At 39.4% G+C, this 20,279-nt stretch overlaps 1 protein-coding gene across 5 annotated transcripts; it reads left to right on the forward strand.

The window, feature by feature from the left end:
- Positions 1–11,529: 11,529 nt before the first annotated feature.
- Positions 11,530–19,484, forward strand: LOC137251041 (T-complex protein 1 subunit eta-like). 5 transcript variants are annotated; one of them, XM_067784909.1, is made up of 9 exons: positions 11,530–12,569; positions 12,670–12,860; positions 12,921–13,150; positions 13,208–13,547; positions 13,601–13,889; positions 13,988–14,097; positions 14,160–14,288; positions 17,911–18,235; positions 18,295–19,484. In XM_067784909.1, exons 6-8 carry the CDS (start codon positions 14,008–14,010, stop codon positions 17,932–17,934), a joined length of 243 nt encoding a protein of 80 aa, XP_067641010.1. In that variant the 5' UTR covers positions 11,530–12,569; positions 12,670–12,860; positions 12,921–13,150; positions 13,208–13,547; positions 13,601–13,889; positions 13,988–14,007; the 3' UTR covers positions 17,935–18,235; positions 18,295–19,484. The 5 variants fall into 5 exon arrangements, 3 of the variants coding, with proteins under 3 accessions (XP_067641010.1, XP_067641008.1, XP_067641009.1); XR_010953152.1 differs by having other exon boundaries at positions 11,537–11,743; positions 12,137–12,569; positions 13,601–14,097; positions 14,155–14,288; XM_067784907.1 differs by having other exon boundaries at positions 11,538–12,569; positions 13,945–14,097.
- The last annotated feature ends 795 nt before the right edge of the window (positions 19,485–20,279 follow it).

Here is a 20,279-nt window from a genome sequence, read left to right on the forward strand (position 1 = left end):
TTTCTCAATCTCCTTCTCTCTTTTCTTTTCTCTCATGTTTTTCTCATTCTTCTTCATATCTTATTGCCATTCCCAGAGGGTGGTATGTATTTTGTTCCAGTCCCATTTCGAGTCTCAGTCCCAGTCCCACTCCGAGTCTCAGTTTCAGTCTCAGTCCCAGTCCTAGTCCTAATCCCAGTCCCAGTCCGTCTCTGGTCTACTTCCCGGAAAAAAGCATCGCAAATACTAATATAGGCAAATTTATATACCAAATTTCAGGCAAATCGAATACGACGTATGCAAATAGGTTTGTGGGTATTGCTAATTCATGTCTTTATTTAGGCTTTGCATGCATATTTATCAGTTTGGCAGGTTGATGCGACTAAATCGAATATCACAATGAAAATTACTTTAAAGCTCTCAGCAATAGCTTTAGTTTGATATCTATAATACACACACATTCTAGGGGTACCCGGGTCCACGTTTTGGTCTATATGTCGAGACCCTAGTCACCCAGGGGTACGAAAATTACCCTCTACTAAAGCACTTATCAACAGCTTTCATTTGTTATCCATATTCTATAAACACATTCCAGGGGTACCCGGGTTCACGTTTTGCCCTATATCTCGAGACCCTAGTCACCCAGGGGTATGAAAATTACCCTCTACTAAAGCACTTATCAACAGCTTTAATTTGTTATCCATATTTTATAAACACATTCCAGGGATACCCGGGCCCACGTTTTTGCCTATATCTCGAGACCCTAGTCACCCAGGGGTATGAAAATTACCCTCTACTAAAGCACTCATCAACAGCTTTCATTTGATATCCATATCCTATAAACACATTCTAGGGGTACCCGGGTCCACGTTTTGGCCTATATCTCGAGACCCTGTCCGTCGATCCTGAATTTTCTTTGCTATAAGCCTCAAACCTTTCCAACGAATGCAAAACCGTGGAAATCGGTTCCTGCGTTCTGGAGTTATAGGGCCAGGAAGGAAAACCCGACTTATTTTTATATTGTTAAGAATATTAGCAGGACTAAGGGGTGCTGCCATCTCTAAGCCGATGCTAAGCAGCGCCTTGCATGCACATCCATAGATCAATCATTATGTATATACATAAACGAATCAATAATTGCGTCTACACATATGTACGTATACGAGCAGCGGAGAAGCAATGCACAAACACATGCATATATCTTATCTGAATTGCTCACAAGAGAGGGAAATAATTTTTGCAAGTATTACTCAAATGAGAAGTTATAAACGTAGTTGTGGCTGGCGATTTTGTAGCTGATAACTATCTAGTAAGTTCTGGAATGGAAAAGCCTAGAACTATGCAATGAGAAATCAAAAAGTATAAAAGTGGGATTGTTGAATAAATTCCAGAGGACAACAAGAACATGGCAAAGTTCAGTGAATTGAAGATCCAGCAACTGAAGAAGGATTTGGACAGCCGTGGATTGAATACAACCGGCAATAAACTCGAACTTCAGGTACGACTACGAGAGGCAATGGAACTAGAGGGAATTAACGTGGAAGAGTATGTCTTTCATCTTGATGGCGAGGAGACAACAAAAATTTAAGAGAAAAACGAAACATCGCAGACAGTTACCAGCACAGACTTGAACATGATATTGGCTGCAATATCTGCACAAACATCGACAGTAGCATCAATGTCGTCGCAAATGTCATCTCAACTGGAAGAACAGAAGACATATATGGCATCCCATCTAGAATCCCAGGAGAACCGTATAACATGTAAGATGGAAACTCAACTTGAAGAACAGAAGACATATATGACATCTCAGTTGGCTCAGCAGTTGAAAGCACAAGAAACGCGTATTTCAGAAATGTCGACACAGATTACATCCAAGATGGAAGCACAAGAGGAGCGCTTATCATTGCAGGTGGCCCAAATGTCTTCGCAGTTAGAAGCACAAAACACAAAAATTGTACAGCTCGAGGACAAAATGGATGCCGAGATAGAAGCTTTGAGAGGTCGTATACAGGAGTTACAAATAAATCGCCCAACAGTTTCAACGAGTAATCCAAAGGTAAAGACACCATCCTTTGACGGTTCTGTTCCTTTTCAGGTCTTTAAGCTACACTTTGAGAAGACCGCAGCAGCGAACAACTGGAATGCTGAAGATAAAGTTGCAGCTCTGTTCGTGGCATTGAAAGGACCAGCAGCCGAAATCATACAGACGATTCCCGAAGTAGAGCGGAACAACTATGAAGCATTTATGGCCGCTGTCGAGAGACGTTATGGAAGCGAGCATAGAAAACAGATATTCCAAATGGAGTTACTAAACCGCTTCCAGAGGCCTGGTGAAACATTGCAAGAGTTTGCGTCGGAGGTTGAAAGGCTTGCACATTTAGCGAATGCGGACTCACCCGTGGAATACACTGAAAGGGTAAAGATTCAGAGCTTTATAAATGGCACACAAGACGTCGAAACAAAGCGAGCTACATACGCAAACCTAAAGCCAACATTCGCAGAAACGGTATCACATGCCCTGATTCAGGAAACAGCGTCGCTTCTGTGTAAGCCAGTTTTCAAAGCACGCCGTGTGGAAGTAGAAAGGCCAGAGTGGGTAGACGTAATATTGGAGATGCTGAAAGGATCGCAAAAGGGGAATAAAAAAGTTATCAAATGCTTCAAATGCGGGAAGCCCGGTCACATTGCACGTCATTGCGATCTTGGTCCTAATAGTTCCAACAATGTGGATGGCCGTAAACGCAAAGCTGGAGGAGATGAGCAAGAGCGAGTAAGAGGTAGAGGTAGAGATCGAGAGCTAGATCCAGCTATTGAATGTCCTGTGATATCTGTGTTGCAAATTGGTAGAAAATCGAGCAGTCTTACCGTCAGAGGGAATGTGGATGGTAAAGAACATGTACTGACTGTAGATACGGGCGCATCTCATTCCTTGATTCGATCTGATTTGGTCTACAGGAGAGTAAAGTCATTACCTGGAGCGAGGTTGCGTACGGTCACTGGCGAGTATAACCAAGTCCGGGGAGAAGTGATCTGTGAAGTCTTAATTGGGAAGGTCATGGTTTTACACAAATTCGATGTGGCAGAGATTGTTGATGAAATTATATTGGGAGTGGATTTCTTGGTTGCCCATGATATCAAGATCAATATGCAGAGAAGGGTGATGCGTTATGAGAACCAAGATGTGTCACTTAACTTCAGTTTGGAAAAAGGGTTCAGCAGTAAGCGAGTGCTGGTGGAGGAGATTCGACAGAGACCACGAAAGTCAAGGAAAGTAGATCGAGCAAAGGTTGATGGATCGAATGGGCCAAATAAAGAGAAATCAAAGGTACATGCGAGAAAAACACTGGCATTTACAAACCCTAATGGACGCAATAAAACGACTGAAGGAATTTTCCAGAAAGAATGCAAGGGTGGTTTCCAGCCAGCGCTCACTACTGTTGCGAAACGTCAAGACGATACTGATGATGCAAGGTCAATCCGTCAAGATCAAGCTCTGCGAAGTAGTTCTTCATTGGCCAAGCAACAGCGTGCGAGGTAACGATCCAGGATAATGAGTAGTAAGATGAAACACAGGTACGACAAGGAAAATAATTCGGAAGGTTTCCGGGAGGGAGATTTGGTACTGCTATACAACCCTCACCGGCGGAAAGGTGTTCCATCCAAATATCGGTGCAGTTGGGAAGGCCCGTACAGAGTTGTGAAGACGATCAGTGATGTCATCTACCGCATACAAGCAATTGGGAAATCACGAAATAGAAGAGTGGTACATTTGGCGATGCTAGCAGCGTTTCGATCGAGAGATTTATCTAATCGGGACGATCAGACTTAGGTGGAGGGCAGTGTTACGAATATTAGCAAAACTAAGGGGTGATGCCATCTCTAAGCCGATGCTAAGCAGCGCCTTGCATGCACATCCATAGATCAATCATTATGTATCTACATAAACGAATCAATAATTGCGTCTACACATATGTACGTATACGAGCAGCGGAGAAGCAATGCACAAACACATGCATATATCTTATCTGAATTGGTCACAAGAGAGGGCAATAATTTGTGCAAGTATTACTCAAATGAGAAGTTATAAACGTAGTTGTGGCTGGCGATTTTGTAGCTGATAACTAACTAGTAAGTTCTGGAATGGAAAAGCCTAGAAGTATGCAATGAGAAATCAATAAGTATAAAAGTCGCGACAGTAGAGGCGAGAAATCAGTTTCATTTGAGCTATCAATCAGTTTGGTTATTAAGCCAGCTATTTACAAAGTATAAGTGTTATTGTGAAGTACTTTAATAAAGGCCATTTTTTCATTATTCAATATTGGAGTTATTTATTCAACAGTTTAGTGATTCGAACTTAGCAGAAGGGCAAATAAGAGGATTTGCAAGTAAACTCGTTACAATATTATAGATTACTTACTTACTTACTTACTTAATTGGCGCTTAACCGTCTAAACAGTTATGGCCGTCCAACAAGGCGCGCCAGTCGCTCTTTCGCTCCGCCAACCGGCGCCAGTTGGTCACACCAAGGGAGTTTAAATCGTCTTCCACCTGGTCCTTCCAACGGAGTGGGGGCCGCCCTCTACCTCTGCTTCCATAGGCGGGTTCCGATAAAAACACTTCCTTGGCCGTCATCTTTCATTCGCATAACATGGCCTAGCCAGCGCAGCCGCTGCGTTTTAATTCGCTGGACTATGTTGATGTCTGCGTATAGCTCGTACAGCTCATCATTAAATCTTCTTCGGTACTCGCCATCGCCAACGCGTAGAGGTCCATAAATCTTTCGAAGAACTTTTCTTTCGAATACTCCCAATGCCGCTTCATCTGCTGTTGTCGTGGTCCATGCTTCTGCTCCATATAGCAGGACGGGTACGATACGTGACTTGTAGAGTATGATTTTCGTTCGCCAAGAGAGGACTTTACTTTTCAATTGCCTACCTAGTCCGAAGTAGCATTTATTGGCAAGATTGATTCTTCGCTGGATTTCAGTGCTGATGTTGTTGCTAGTGTTGATGCTAGTTCCCAAATAAACGAAGTCTTTTACTATTTCGAAATTATGGCTGCCAACAGTAGCGTGGTTGCCAAGGCGCGTATGCGCTGACTCTTTGATCGATGACAGCAGCCTATTCACCATCTCATTCACCATCAAACCCAATTTTTTCCTCGGCGGCAGTACGAAGTGCTTTGGAGATATGCTCCCACTGCTGCTGTATTCCTTCAGGATGAGTTGTGCTCTCAGAGAGCAGGTGTGAGAGTCGAGTTGCGAAATCATTGGCAGTCTGCTGTGATTGAAGCTTTTCGACGTCTAGCTTTCCTTGTGTTTTCTGTTCCTTGGTTTTAGCCGCGCTGAGGCGGGTGCGTATTTTGGCTGCAACGAGATAATGGTCCGAGTCGATGTTAGGTCCTCAGATCGGTCGCACATCTAAAACACTGGAGGCATGCCATCCGTCTATCACAACGTGATCGATCTGATTGCGAGTATTTCGATCAGGAGACAGCCATGTAGCTTGATGTATCTTTTTATGCATGAACCTCGTGCTGGATATGACCATGTTTCGAGCACCGGCCAAGTCAATCAGCCTCAGTCCGTTAGGAGATGTTTCATTGTATAGGCTGAACTTTCCGACTGTAGGGCCAAAAACACCTTCTTTGTCCACCCTGGCGTTAAAGTCACCAAGCACAACTTTTATATCATGACGGAGGCAGCGCTCGTATGTGCGTTCTAATTGTTCATAAAAAGTGTCTTTCACCTCATCGTCTTTCTCCTCTGTCGGCGCATGGGCGCAGATGAATATTATAGATAATAAATGGTTTTTTTTTAGCCAATAAATATAATGACGTTGTTGGAAATAATTACGCGCGAAATGGGCTTTCTTGCCACTTAAAATTAAAAAAAAAATAGCTTGAGTGCAAGTTATGTTTCGCGAAAGCACTGAAGACTCCGTGAACCAAAAAAATGGCTTTCGTTTTCGAAAGATATTTTACTCCCACTGATTCTTTTAAAGTTGATCCATCCAAATGGCATAATGAGTCTGAATTTAAATAGGAATTCATGCTGTTAAGAATTTAACTGTTGTAAATGATGATTAAATAAAATTAAATAATTTCGGTCCATTTTACTAGAAATATTCATACTTATAAAAAATAAGAATAAGTACTTTCTTTACAATATTTCAATTCTTCCTCCAGTAATGGCTATCGAAACGCAGAATAATGAATTGTCGAAAAAGGTGGGGTGAAACACAAATTTTAAATCATTTAGTTTCTTAAATTTTTTGTTATAATGGTATTTTGGAGGTAAGTTGGTCTTTGATCCTTAAAAAAAATGTATATAAAATGGGCGTGGTCCTTAACCAATGTGGGAGAAATATGTGACTTGATACGTCAATTGGCTCTGAAACATTGGAAAATGCTTAATTGTTTTAGTTTTCATTTTCTTCTTATAAATACTACACTATAAGTAAAACAGCATACTTACAATTTTTATAAGATTTTGTCGGGCATTATTTTCGAAAATTAGAAAGAAAAAAGGGTTTGACATTTCCTATGGCAATTTGCCACCCCTTAAGCTGGTGTAATCTGCCTAAGAGTTGCGATATTGATTACTGACATGCATAGCGGAATAATACAAGGTGGCAGCATGGTGACATACCTACAAACATAAATAAAAATTCCATGTATTTTGTTTTTGTAAATTCGATGGACAAATGTCAAAATCGTACGGCACCGGAGGTTGATGTATCAAATCAATTAAAAAAAGTTTATAATCAGCTGTTCCATGCTGCCACCTTGTATCGTTGCGCCATGCTGACATGCAAAGGAATAATTTGAGGGGGCGGTACAATCTTTTTGCGAAAATCAAATTTTTAAGACCACTCTAGTGGCAATTGCACTATAACTATGCTCCTTAGCCGAAAGTGCTCTTATAGGGTGGTGCATTTGTTGTGATCAAAATCGCTTTAAGTTCACATATGTGGCATCACTGTGATGTATGAAAAATTTCCCTGGCATGTTGCCAAATGCAAATGGCACCCAGAAAAACGTGATAAAAACACTACAAGGTGTAACCATTCTCTTTTTTTGTGTACCACGACTTATTTTTTGAAGTTTTTAAAAGGAAGTCAAAATATAAACAAAATAGAATATTCAAATTTTCTTTTTTATACCTCTATGTCACTTAAGCTTGAAACTAAACAAATTCCAACAAGAGAAAGAGAGACTAATATTACCCACAAAATATATGAGTTTGACAGTTTCGCGTGATACTTTTAAATTTTATTTTTCATCAACATTTTTCACAATATAAATCCATTAGAAAAATTACTACGCACTTCTTTGCTTCACTTAATACCAAATTTTCAGGAACAATGAAACACACACCAGTACTCACGCCGTATTAGTAGTGAGAGAGACGCAAAATTGAAGAAAATATACAGAAAAGGAGGTTTTACGCAGACTTGAATTGAAACCCATAAGGAAGCATTAAGCATATATGACACTACCTTATTTTTGCTTGGATTCCAAGCTAAAAAAAACTGACGAAACTTTATCGGAACTTCAAAACACAAAAACAATTTCTATCATGAAAAAGCGAGACCACTATTCCCCCCAAAAATAGTGAGTTTGGCATGTTTTTGTATATGTTTTACATTTTATTTTTATATTAACACTTTTAACAACAAAAACAAACAAAAACAATGCAAATAACACGCGAAAATTATTTCGGTCTATAATGGTTCACTTTTTTCACAAGAAAGTTGATTTTAATTGTGTTTTTATGCACCGAATTTTCAAAGTAAAAACAAAATTTTCATGTCTCAAAAAAAAAAAATTTATAAAACAACGGCCGAATGTCAAAAAACCTTATCGAAATACAAACTGGCTCGTTTGCTTTTAATTAACTAGATTGTATTTTCCTTGTATTTCGTTAGTTTTTTGAAATATAGTTTACACACACTAGTACTGAAGCCGTATTAGGAGGGAGTGAGACAAAAAATTGAAGATAAAATACAAGAAAAATAGACGAAAATAAAGTAGTGTCATATAGGTATTACGAATACCTCTCTTAAAAGTAGCTTTGTAATTGTTGAATTCAGCCAATGTAAACGCAAAATTAGGATTTCCTTTATCTTTATATAAAGAGCTAAAAAAATCCTACTTATTAGTACAAATCTTCACCTCTGCCCCCAAATGTCAACCTTCGCTAATTCTAAAACTCCATGGCCAAAAATCCTTAAAACAGTATGAAATGCGCAGAAAATCATGCAAGATTGAATACCGAGTGACCATAGGGAATAACCGTCTAGGTCTTACGTAAATGTATGGGAGTTAGACTGTTATTCTTTCGGACCATACGCTGCTAAATATTGAATACTTGTCTGTGCACTTGGTACTGTTTAGATATTTTTGGCGATGAAATTTTAGCGTTACCCTACAAGAAACCCTCATTATTTTTTACTAACACACTCACACTTTTAATAGACAATGCTGGGGGAGAACTCGTGTTCTCTGAAGTGATGAAATGAAAAAAAGCTCAGACAAAAGTTTACTCAAATGTATGGACATTCGGTTTCATTTTATCACACTTCATAGAACGAGAATTGTCCCCTGGGGGAGAATTCGTGTGCTCTGAAGTGATAAAATGAGAAAAAAATGTCAAACAAAAATTATTTCAAATGAATGAAAACACATTTTCATTTTAACACTTCACAGAACGTGAATTGAGCCCCAGGGGTCCTATTCAGTAACTGTGAGTTTTAAAATATACACTTTTTCTTCATATAATTTGTATGAAAAAAAATTTACATTACATTTATTGAATAGGCCCTTGGTTCATGTGTCATTGGAACACAAGGTGATACTTGAATCTTTGTATGTTCTTTTGTTCGCATACACGTGCCTGCAAGTACCCAACTAATACATAAAACAATGGACAGGAACTCAAACTGGGAAGTTTCGGGTACCTGCTGCGGAACAAAAGAATAAACAGTAGTTGCCGTTATGAATCTGAGACAAATATATAATTACCATTGTAACTTTATGTATGAAAAACTAGTGCATCCGATTTAATTGTCAGTCACCCCTGTACTGACCTATTGTCAAATGATTATCAGCAATAGCGCATCATCAAAATTCCTTGAAAACGTTTAACCCTTCGCGTATTGTTTGAGGAAAATTTGTTAAAATATTGTGAAAAATGCTCTAATGGCATTAAAAATGGCTAAATTTAGTTCGACATTAAAACACATATCTTTGAAAGTTAAAAACCTAGTTTGTTATGAACTATATTCCTAAAAATTTGGTTTTATTAAAGTTGGAGCTGGGGGCAATTTGTGGCCATGGAACTGCTTTTATATTATTTTTTAAGTTTAATCTAAACAAAGATGTAAATTAATATAAAAACAGTTTTTTTACTAAGGCTTACTTAAGTGCTCCGGAGACTAACAACAAGATTGACCGAATTTTTGTATGTATGCGTCGTCGGGTGGTTGACGGTTGTCCCTCGACTATCAAATAAAAAGCCATCAATCAACATTTGCATTGAGAAACCGTAGCGTTCGGACGTGCATATGTCGTCATCGGATGATGATTTTTTTACTTGCAACTACAGCAGTTTTATTAAATAAAAAGAAAAGGAAAAAGAGTGATAAAAAGATAAGATGCTAACCAAACAGTTCCTGTTGAATACCCAGAAATCTGGGCACCCCAACAGACATCTTATTGATGAGCCAACACCGCCTATGGGCTTAAGGAGTCATCTCCGTAAGCATTTTGAGGAAATACGGCACCTGAGAACTCAGCCGTATGAAGCAAAAAACACAAGCAGGTCCTTGGTGAACTCCGCAAACAGTCGTCGGACCTTTATGCCAGGAATTGCCCGGTGAATCCAGTATTCAAAGAACAGTACCCAAAACTTGCGGAAGAGGAACGCATACTCCCCAGGAAAACGCGAGTCACTCTAGCTCAACTTCGTTCTGGATACTGTAACAGGTTAACCACTTACCTATCGAGAATCAACCCCGACATACAAAATGTATGCCCCGCTTGCAATGTGTCCCCACATGACACCAACCTTCTCTTTAATTGTAATGTGGAACCAACGCCTCTAAAACCCCTTTCATTGTGGTCCACCCCTGTTGAAACAGCAAGTTTCCTTGGACACCCGTTAGAGGATATTGATGACAATTTGTGATCGGCCGCAGCTGTTAGGTGGGGCGAAGCACTGCTACAACAACAACAACAACAAAAGTGATAAAAAGGAATTGTGGATGAGAAGCTTGTACGCTCCATCATGCTGGTCAGGCATGCTTAACCAACGAACCGATATCATTTCGTTACGAAATCATTAGCCAAGCTGATTGCAACTTTTCTCATGAATTTTGACAGTACGAACATTTCTCAGAGTATTTTTGACATTACCACCAACGAATTACACAACCAAATTACATGGAGTTTGTGTGTATGTCCGCTCGCTGTTACCACCTTACGGCTTCACCATGGCTATAGCAATGCCAGCACAATTCAAACATAAAGTATCACGTTTTTGTTAACGTTTTTAACATTAACGAAAGCTTTTCGTTTCGGTTAAAAATGAGATACAATGTATCTTGATAATTTCTTTATCGATAATATTTCGAAATGTTTCAACGGAAACGGTGGAAATCTTTTGATAAACGATTAGCTTAATGTTAAGGTGCATCCCTGATGCTGGTAAACATTGATAATTTTCAATAAATTTTAATATGAATTGCTGTTCTTTCGCGCATTTTTTCATCTTGAATGTCGACACAAACTAAATACAACACTGCTGTTTTGTCAATCACACCTCGCGATGATCAAATAAACAAGCGTCAAATGAAAAATCAAAAATTTTTGATTTTCATCAACGTGTAGCCGACAACAAATACGTGTGTCACGAAGCCACCCGACTGCACTAATCCAAACAAAATTCAGTCAATCTCGTTGCCGGAGCCCTTTAGGCTCTTTTGACCATTATTGTTTGGTGCAAATAAAAGCAACTTATTTCACCATTCCATTCGCCGGTCTCTAATCTTTTTCAGGGGTGTTATAATTGGACTATTTTTAATAATTTTGCTAAAACTTCAACTATTTCCGGTACCATTCCATAGTAGTATCATTTTCATACTGAGATAAAATTGTCCAATTATATCACCCTTTAAAAAATAGAGAGACTAGCGAAACATCGGGTTGAAATGGTGAAATAGTTGCTTTTATTTGGACCAAAAGCTAATAGTCAAAAGAACCTAAGTAAGCCTTAGTAAATGCTATAAATGAATAGACCGGAAAATTACAAAATAGTTTGTTGTTATTTAAAAATTTTAAATATTAAATATGTTATTAGCTTAAGACAAAAAAACTACAATGCTTTCTATGAAAAACAATCATTATGATCAGTTCATTGTGGATACCCTGCAAAAATCGTGTGACCAAAAACGCACACAGACACACGAAATTTTGACAGGGGTGACGATTTGGAATGAAAAATTCTCCAAATGAAATAGCATGTTGATAAATTTAGCTTTCCCACAATGTATCGTGCTCTCTCGCACCTATTATTTTTATAGGGATAGCAAAATACGTCATTTTTGCGTGCAAAAAAATCCGCCATTTCTAATTCAGCAGAGACAGCAAAACATTTGGTGGTCGAAAATTTTTTCAATTTTGAGAGTTTTAAATGGAATATCTCCGGAAAGATTTAAAATTAAGAGGGAGTTCTCCAGATCACATATATATATATTTTAAAGTGCGCAAACTTATAATTTAAAAGTTATTTGGTGTTAAAGTTTGCAAATTTCTATACAAATTTTATATGTGTATACGTATATATATGTGGCAGCACAGCTTTGTAATGTCATCAATAAAATATATGTATATATATATATATATATATATATATATATGTGCATGTTGCTACAAAAGCGCGATTGATTTAATAAAAACATTTATAATAAGTGAAAACAATGCAAAAATGAAATGTGAAATATACAAAAATGTGTATGTGGATTAAGGTTTTGAAAGATGTGTAAATTGTAATTTAAAGTGCTATAGAAATTTGCTAAATTTGCAAACTTTAACAACAAATAACTTTTAAGTTATAAGTTTGCACACCTTAAAATATATATATGGTAAAAACCAGTGGTCACGTATTGCATAACTGCTGCACCGCAAATCTGCCAAGCAATGTAAGGCACGCTGGTACGAATGGCTTGATCCTAGCATAAAGAAGACAGAATGGTCATGGGAGAAGGATGAAAAGCTTTTGCATTTTGCCAAATTAATGCCAACACAATGGCGTACAATTTCGCTGATTATTTCAGAGGGTTAACTGGCACCAATTGTTCACACCAAATTGTTAGGTACAGGATTCGCCACGGGTAGGTGAGGTTGGCAATCACAACCCCCTGAATCATTTTGGTCGGCATGTATGCCGCGGATATATTCTTGGCACTTGTTATTGATGGCTTTTATGATGCCACCAACGCAACCTGGACAGACGCCAATGCTCAGTCAACCACCCAAGCCGGGTCAACCTCCAATACCCGGACACGTCCGGACGTCCTGGTTATAATGTATGTTAATACAACTAATAATTTACAAATTTGCTGATGATTATTTTTGTGTTATTTTCTTTATCAACCACCTGCACCTGTTACTGGTAAATATCAACAGCCGCAACAGTATGATCAAGCCCAACGCCGTTTAGATCCCGATCAGATGCCAAATCCGATAAGCGTTATCATTTATAATAAAAATAGCGCTGGTGGTGCTTTTATTACTAATGAACAGGGTTTATTACCACCATTGGTGACCACAAAATATGTGGTAGAAGATCAGGGTAACTCCTCGCCACGTTACGTTAGGTATCGATAATCGAAATTAATGTTTTGTTTGGCAATTACATTGACCTTTCTTCTCTGCAGGTCGTCTTTGTATTGCATACCTGCAACAGCTGATTTATTAAAAACAACAGCTTTGTCCATTACACTTACCGTCTCACCAATGGCACGCACGGTTGAGGGTGAATATGAGCCACCCATTGTAAATGTTGGTGAATTGGGTGCAATTAGATGCAATCGTTGCAAGGCTCAATAGCAACTTGTAGATGCTGGTCGTCGTTTCCAATGTCTAATGTGTAAAGTAACAAGAGATGGTAAAAAAAATATTTCACTTTTACTTGTCTTCATTGATCCATATTTTTTCTCAACAGTGCCAACTGCATATTTCCAACATTTGGGCCATACCGGAAAGCGTGTCGATAAATATGAATGTCTTGAACTTGTATTGGGTACATGAGTATTTGTGTAAAAAATGCTTGGGTGCCGATAGCTCTCATGGTAAACCTCAACTCATATCCAACATCAATGCCTCGCATTCAATTGTGGCACTGTACGCACTACATTGGGTTCACGTAGTATTGACAAGCATATTGTTGATTCCAGTGGTAAGGCCACAATTTCAAATGATGGGGAAACCATTATGAAACCATTGGATATTGTGAATCCAGCCGTAAAACTCTAGTAGACATCGCCAAATCTCAAAATGCTGAGGTAAGTTTTTTGTTATATTAGAATGTGTAGAATAAAAATGTTTCTCTTATGAGGTCGGCGATGGCACCACTTCAGTAGTATTTTAAGCATGTGAAATCTTAAAACAAGTTAAGCCAGATGTTGAGGAAGGCGTGCATGCACGTATCATCATTAAAGCTATACGTAAAGCATTACAATTATGCATGCTAAAATATGACATGGCTTTACATGTCGAAGCGCCAATCAAAGGAGCAACAAAGTGTTATTGGAAAAATGATCTGCCACAGCAATGTCCTCTAATGTCCAAGAGTATCAGAAAATTGTTGATGCTGAATGGCGTATTCTGTAGAATAAACTAGCTAAGTAAGGCGCCAATGTTGTGTTTTCTAAATTGCCAATTGGTGATGTTGATACACAGTATTTTGCAGATCGTGATATGTTCTGTGCTGTTCATGTACCAGAAGAAGATTGGAAACGTAGAATGAAAGCTTGTGGTGGTGCTGTTATGACTACAGCTAATGATATTAATTCAAGTGTTTTGGGTCAATGTGATTACTTTGAAGAACGTCAGGTTGGTGGTGAACGTTTCAACATTTTCCAAGGTTTGACATTAATTTCATTTTTATAGTTTAGAATTATTTAAAGGTTGCGTTAATGATTTTACGTGGCAGTGTTGAACAATTTTTGGAAGAAACTGAGCTTCGTTACATGATGCTAAATTGCTTGTGCGGCGTACAATTAAACATGATTCTGTTGTTGCTGGTAAGTCAAAATACAAATTGAAAAAAATTTCTAATCTTAGGGCCTCATTCTCTATTACGAAACGAACTTTCGATGCGGATCAGAGACGAATCGCTAGTGTATTTGCACTATGTTAAACAATGGCAACTTATCACTTGACAATTACTTTTGCCTTCCTGTTAGTTAGAAAAGTAAAGACCGAACGAAAATGATACAGAATACCATTGCTAGACGATATCGTTTGGAGGCGAATCGTTCGTCTGAGCTATCGTTCGCAATACAGAATGAAGCCTTTAAATTTTTAAGTAATATAATGAAAAGATTGTGTCCAAATACCCCCAGCGGCTTAGGGGTCAGAATTTATCTGCGGTAGGTATGCCTGTCGTAAGAGGCGACTAAAATACCAGATTCAAGGGGCTGTGTAGCGCAGCCCTTCAGGTTGCCAGCGCAATATATAGCTTCTCCAAACCCAATTGTCAACATCACCTATCCGCGGCGAATCCTGTTTCACTAACAGACAAGGATCTGGGGGGGGGGGGGGGGGGGGGATATGGAGGGATGGCCTGAAGGTTTAATGTGGCCACATAAATCGTTCCCGAGATAGTCGGGCTAGCACTTTAATGGTGCTGTGTTACTGGAGCGTACCGGATCTGTATCCGGCTAAAGGACCATCACATCGATAACACTCCCCAAAGCCTTCGGGGAGCAACCTTATCGCTACAAAAACAACAACAACATTGTGTCCAAATCCCGAAAAAAAAACTATAAAATTTGTGTCAGTGAAATGATAATTATTGCTTTTGGTTGTTAGTTTTTAGGCATCGTCATCGAGTTCCTTCTGATCGTATATGCCGGTTCTTTTGCATTCTTTTACATGCATAAAGTGCCGTTGAAGCCTTCCTCACCCTCTCCTCCACGTTGAGCTGCCATGACAGCTTACTGTCTAGGATCATTCCTAGATAATTTGTGCAAGGTTTCTCCCGTAGGGTCGCCCCTCCTAACTTAGGCCTGGTCCAATTAGGGACCTTGTACCTCTTTGTAAACAAGACCATATGCAACGTCATCTGCGTAAACCGTAAGTTTTTCTGGTCCCTCGTAGAATCCCCTAAGCAGCTGGTTAATGACCAGCGTCCACAGCAGAGCTGATAGCACCCCTCCCTGCGGAGTGCCCCTGTCCACTAATTTCGTGGCCGCGTACAATCCTCATTGCGATGTAATCTTACTGCAGTTTAACATGCAGTCGATCCATCTGGGTAAGGCTGGATGTACTTTAACGTAATTAAGACCATCAATAATCGTTCATTTAGAAAGCCCCGGCAATGCTTAAGAAGACTTCTAGAGCATATTCCTTATATTCCAGGGGTTTTTCTATGCCTATTACCACCCTATGCAATGCGGTGTCCACTGACTTGCCTTTGGTGTACGCCTGTTGTGTTGTGGAGAGCAGCTTTTCATCCACGTTGGACTTTATGTACACATCTAGCAGCCTCTCAAAGGTTTTGAGCAGAAATGATGGTAAGCTATTGGGTCTATAATCTTTAGGATACACGTGACCGATCTTCCCCGCCTTTGGTAGGAAAGCTACACGAGCAGTTCTCCAAGAGTGCGGTACATGATTCAGTTTATGCACCCATCGAATATTATTTTAAGCCATCCCACGACCGCCCTACTTGAAACTTGTAGCATGGCCGGACATGTACCATCTGAGCCCGGCGATTTCACCACCACTACGAGGTCCTCAGTAGTGTAATTAGGCAGCACATATGAATGCAGCTGTTTCCTTACCATTACTACAGCTCGCACCCGTCCTTCCGTTTGCGCATATTCCAGAAACCTTTCCTCCCGATGGAAGCCACGGCTCCTGGATCAGCGCGTTAGGAGGAGGAGTTCGCTCGACGCCACTTTACTGTGTTGGAGGTTTATCTGTAGGACTCGCAGCACCAATGGGCTGCTTGTCCCCCTCCAGCACCTTCATCGGGACGTCGTCGTCCTCCCCTAGCCCTTTTGGTTTAGAGTGTTCGAAGCCCCCTTCAGACTCTTGTACCTGTTGTGCCGGGTGTTCCTCTGTGCGACTCACAGCACCATCTGGCTGTTGGTCCCCTTCTAACACATTCGGAGTGACGTGGGCTACCTCCACCTGTCTTTTTTCCCTTAGGCTTTTGAGGTCCTTTTCGACTTCGCCCACGTCCAGCGTGTTAGGACTTTAATACCCGCGACTTCTTTTCCTGAGTAGCATATAAATTTTGCCTGTACCTAAGGACATTTTTCCAAGCTGCGCGTACAATATATCCTCCGCCTGCTTGTTTATTTGGAAAATGTATAACTGACCTTCCTCCGTTGGCCGAGATACAGTAAGTACCTTCCAATCCTGTGTCGGTATGTTCGGATTCTGATTCTGAAAAAGTCGCATTGTATCCTCCGACTTCATCACGCATATCCGCATCCATACCTTAAGTTTTGGTACCTTGGGGATTTGCGCTTTATCCACCATCTCAAAACGCGCGTTCGTGCCCTGCCTTTGGGGTTTGGAACCACTTCCTCCAGCCACCGCAAGCTCGCGATGTTGTCGCACGCTATCATCTTCATACCATTATACCATCCCCCGAATCAAAGGTTGGAAGGACCTTACTTGGTTATTCCCGCATCATCTTAAGCTCCTTTTCTACAGATCTCCACCTTTCACTAGTCATCTGTTCGAAAGGACTGCTACGATCAACCAGCGCCACAGTCAGTGACTGCTTTGCCACATCACTCATTTTCTCGGGAAAAGCCGGCGTCTTAGTGTTATTTCCCTTTGGCACCTCCGAGAAAGCCGGAGTCTTAGCTCCCTCTAGCACCTCCGAGAAAGTCGGAGTCTTAGCGTTATCTCCCTTTGGCTTATCTCCTACTTCCATAGTGGGAACTTCCCTCTGACTCGCAGCCTTCGAGGTAGTTGCTACCTCGCTATTGGGGCCCATCTGTCTTACAGCTTTGGGCCTACTTGTCTTGTTTATGGGACTGCCCTGCGTCGCGGCTCTGGGACTGGGCCCTTTCTGCCATTCGACGCTTCTTCCTCCTCATACCGGTTGCAGAACCGAGGGTTTCTCGCAGCAAACCCTTTGAACTGCCTTCGACCTACTTCTACCGCCTCATGAGCCCATGCCAAGCCCTCGATCTCCTCTTCTGTTGGGTCCACCACTGCTCCCAAACACGGTCGACATTTGGCATGTTTTAAATAAGGTCACCGATGATTTGGTTGATGAAAATATCAGGTTTCGCGAGGCGACAAAACTGGAGAGATTGGGGAGATAGCTGTTTATTTTATTACAAAGTTCATCGATGTAGGAAACAATAGCATAGGCGTAGAAGCAATAGAGACTCCTGGTGGTAAAGGTAGCTATTGATATGTAGAAGTTAAGCAGAAGTTTGAATATGAGTTTTTTTAAGTTATAGCAAAAAAAGCGTTGAGGATTTTTAATATCTTACCAGGTACCTTCGTACATGTTTCTAATAATGAAGAATAAAACCTATTCAAACTCAATTTTCACCAGGACAAAGCCGCTGAGACTTCGCTATACTTTAACATACAATACGTTACCCCATTTTAGCACAACTATCATTTTTTGATTTTATTAAATTTTATAAAATGTTTCTTCCTCTACAGTTCTATTTCGGTATTGGATGGTAAATATGGCTTTCGCATTTTCTCCATCAATAACTGTGAAAAGGTGGAAGAAATCTATGCGTGTAAATCTCACATATTATCTTGGTCGAGCGTTTCTTCAATAGCTCTCTAGTGGTGATGGTGACAGCAAAGAAACCCAACTGTTTATAAATGTTACACTTCAAAAAGAATCAAAATATCTTCCATTGCATCTACGGCTCAAATACCCACAGTATATGAATGAATCGGTTGCACGAACTGGGTCTGAATACTGAAACAGTACACATATTCAAAATCGATGAGGAGGCTGTGATGATGGTATAGGGTGAGTTGTTGAATAACATACGAAAACCACTTTAACCCATCTATATATTTGCATTACAGCTAAAGCTTTACAAACAGCAAAATTGCTGGCGCCAAGCAATTGGAAAAGGCAGTGAAGCATTCATAACACTGTACGGATGGTGTAAAGTTAGAAACTGCTGTTGTAACAGCTACCACCGACACAACGGTCATCTCTACTTCGCCGAGTAGCGGCTGGTCCGACTATCTATCGAAGACAGTATAATCATATCTTTTGACAACACAGGTTAGCGATGTGCTTGCACAGGAAAAGATTTCAATTGGAAAGCAAAAACCAATTAAGAGAGTTTATTTATTGTTAAAGTATTTTCTTTTATTTATATCAACAGTATTAATTTAAGTTGCAATATCACGTACATATATAATAAGGGATGTGATACGAATGCTGTCGGAATTAGATTTGAAACCAATCAATACTCCTGCTAAGGGTTGTAGAATTATTGCTTGAATAATTAGATTTAGAACAATAATAAGTCTGACTTTATTACAAGTCGTACATTTTTAAGTTCATCAATTACGACAGCATTCGGATTCCACGACACCTTTGAATATTCTTGATTTGAAAAAAGAGTAAACGTAATCTGAATTTCTACTAAGCTTTAAGTTGTAGATTATTCAAATAATTGAAGTTTTTTCTGAAGCTTAAAATTATTTTCTACTCGCTTAGAAAAGATTTCAATTGGAAAACAAAAACCAATTAAGAGAGTTTATGTTATTATTAAAGTACTTACTTTTCTTTATATCAATTGTATTAATTTAAGGTGCAATATCACGTACATATATAATAAGGGATGTGATACGATTGCTGTCGGAATTAGATTTGAAACCAATCAATACTCCTGCTTTGGGTTGCAGAATTATTGCTTGAATGATTAGATTTAGAACAATAATAAGTCTGACTCAATTAATAGTCGTACATTTTTAAGTTCTTCAATTACGACAGCAATCGGATCCACGACACCTTTGAATATTCTTGATCTGAATTTCTACTAAGCTTTAAGTTGTAGATTATTCAAATAATTGGAGTTTTTTCTGAAGCTTAAAATTATTTTTTGCTCGCTTAGAAGAGATTTCAATTGGAAAACAAAAACCAATTAAGCGAGTTTATTTATTATTAAAGTTCTTCTGTTTTATATGAACTGGATTAATATAAGTTCCAAGTTCATGTACATATATAATAATATTGAAAATAATAAATATTGAAAATTCAATTTTTTTGGTTCATATTTTATTCATATGACTGCTCCAGGTAAAGTAAATCTGCAGGTAAAATTCACGTTATATGGCGGTTATATAAATGGTAAAACCGCAGTAAAATTGATTGTAAAATGACTCGAAAATGTAGAGTGAAATGACGGAAAAATGACCGCCATTTGACGAGCATTGTGACGTGTGTGAGCAGCACAGTGCTATGCTCACATCCTATAAGTGGGAGCGGAATGCACGATCACATTAATAGGAACGAAACGGAAAATTTGGTCACAAAAGTTCATCACGCCCATGCAAACGTGACTATGAATATAACCGCTGCAGAAAGTCACAATGACCGTAAAATGACTAGTAAAATGACGTGGAGCGTTTTTGCAGGGTATGTACACAAAGTATCTGTTTTGGGAGATTATGACATTGGTCAGCTGTGATAGTTTTACGATCAGCACTGACACATTTCCCTGATTCATAACAAACAGCTGATACAAGCACTTGAGTGTGAGTGAGCAGTATGGCCAAAGAGGATAGATATAATATATATAATATTATATCTATACTCTTTGGTATGGCTCTAATCATAATTAATAAGCTATTTTGATGTGTACGAGGGAGACAAAAACACACATACATCGCATATGCGCCAGTCCCCTTAGGTTTATGATACAAAGTTTGCTCGTAGTGCACATGTTTTACATTCCTCAATGCATGCTTATTTCGATTAGCAAAAATAAATCGTATGTGTTCGTGCGTTTTTATTAGGTGGGCTGTATCAAATGATAATCAGTGTGCTTGTAGGG

Source organism: Eurosta solidaginis, chromosome 4 (genome assembly GCF_040869045.1).
Source record: "Eurosta solidaginis isolate ZX-2024a chromosome 4, ASM4086904v1, whole genome shotgun sequence".
In the NCBI taxonomy this organism is placed as follows: Eukaryota; Metazoa; Arthropoda; class Insecta; order Diptera; family Tephritidae; genus Eurosta; species Eurosta solidaginis.

Bases quoted from the DNA above. Each gene is read 5' to 3' on its own strand.
- LOC137251041 (XM_067784907.1), top strand. From the start codon at position 13,963: ATGTTCTGTGCTGTTCATGTACCAGAAGAAGATTGGAAACGTAGAATG. The intron at 14,098-14,159 runs GTTGGTGGTGAA...TTTATAGTTTAG, and splicing joins ATTACTTTGAAGAACGTCAG to AATTATTTAAAGGTTGCGTT. The intron at 14,289-17,910 runs GTAAGTCAAAAT...CTTCCTCTACAG, and splicing joins ACATGATTCTGTTGTTGCTG to TTCTATTTCGGTATTGGATG.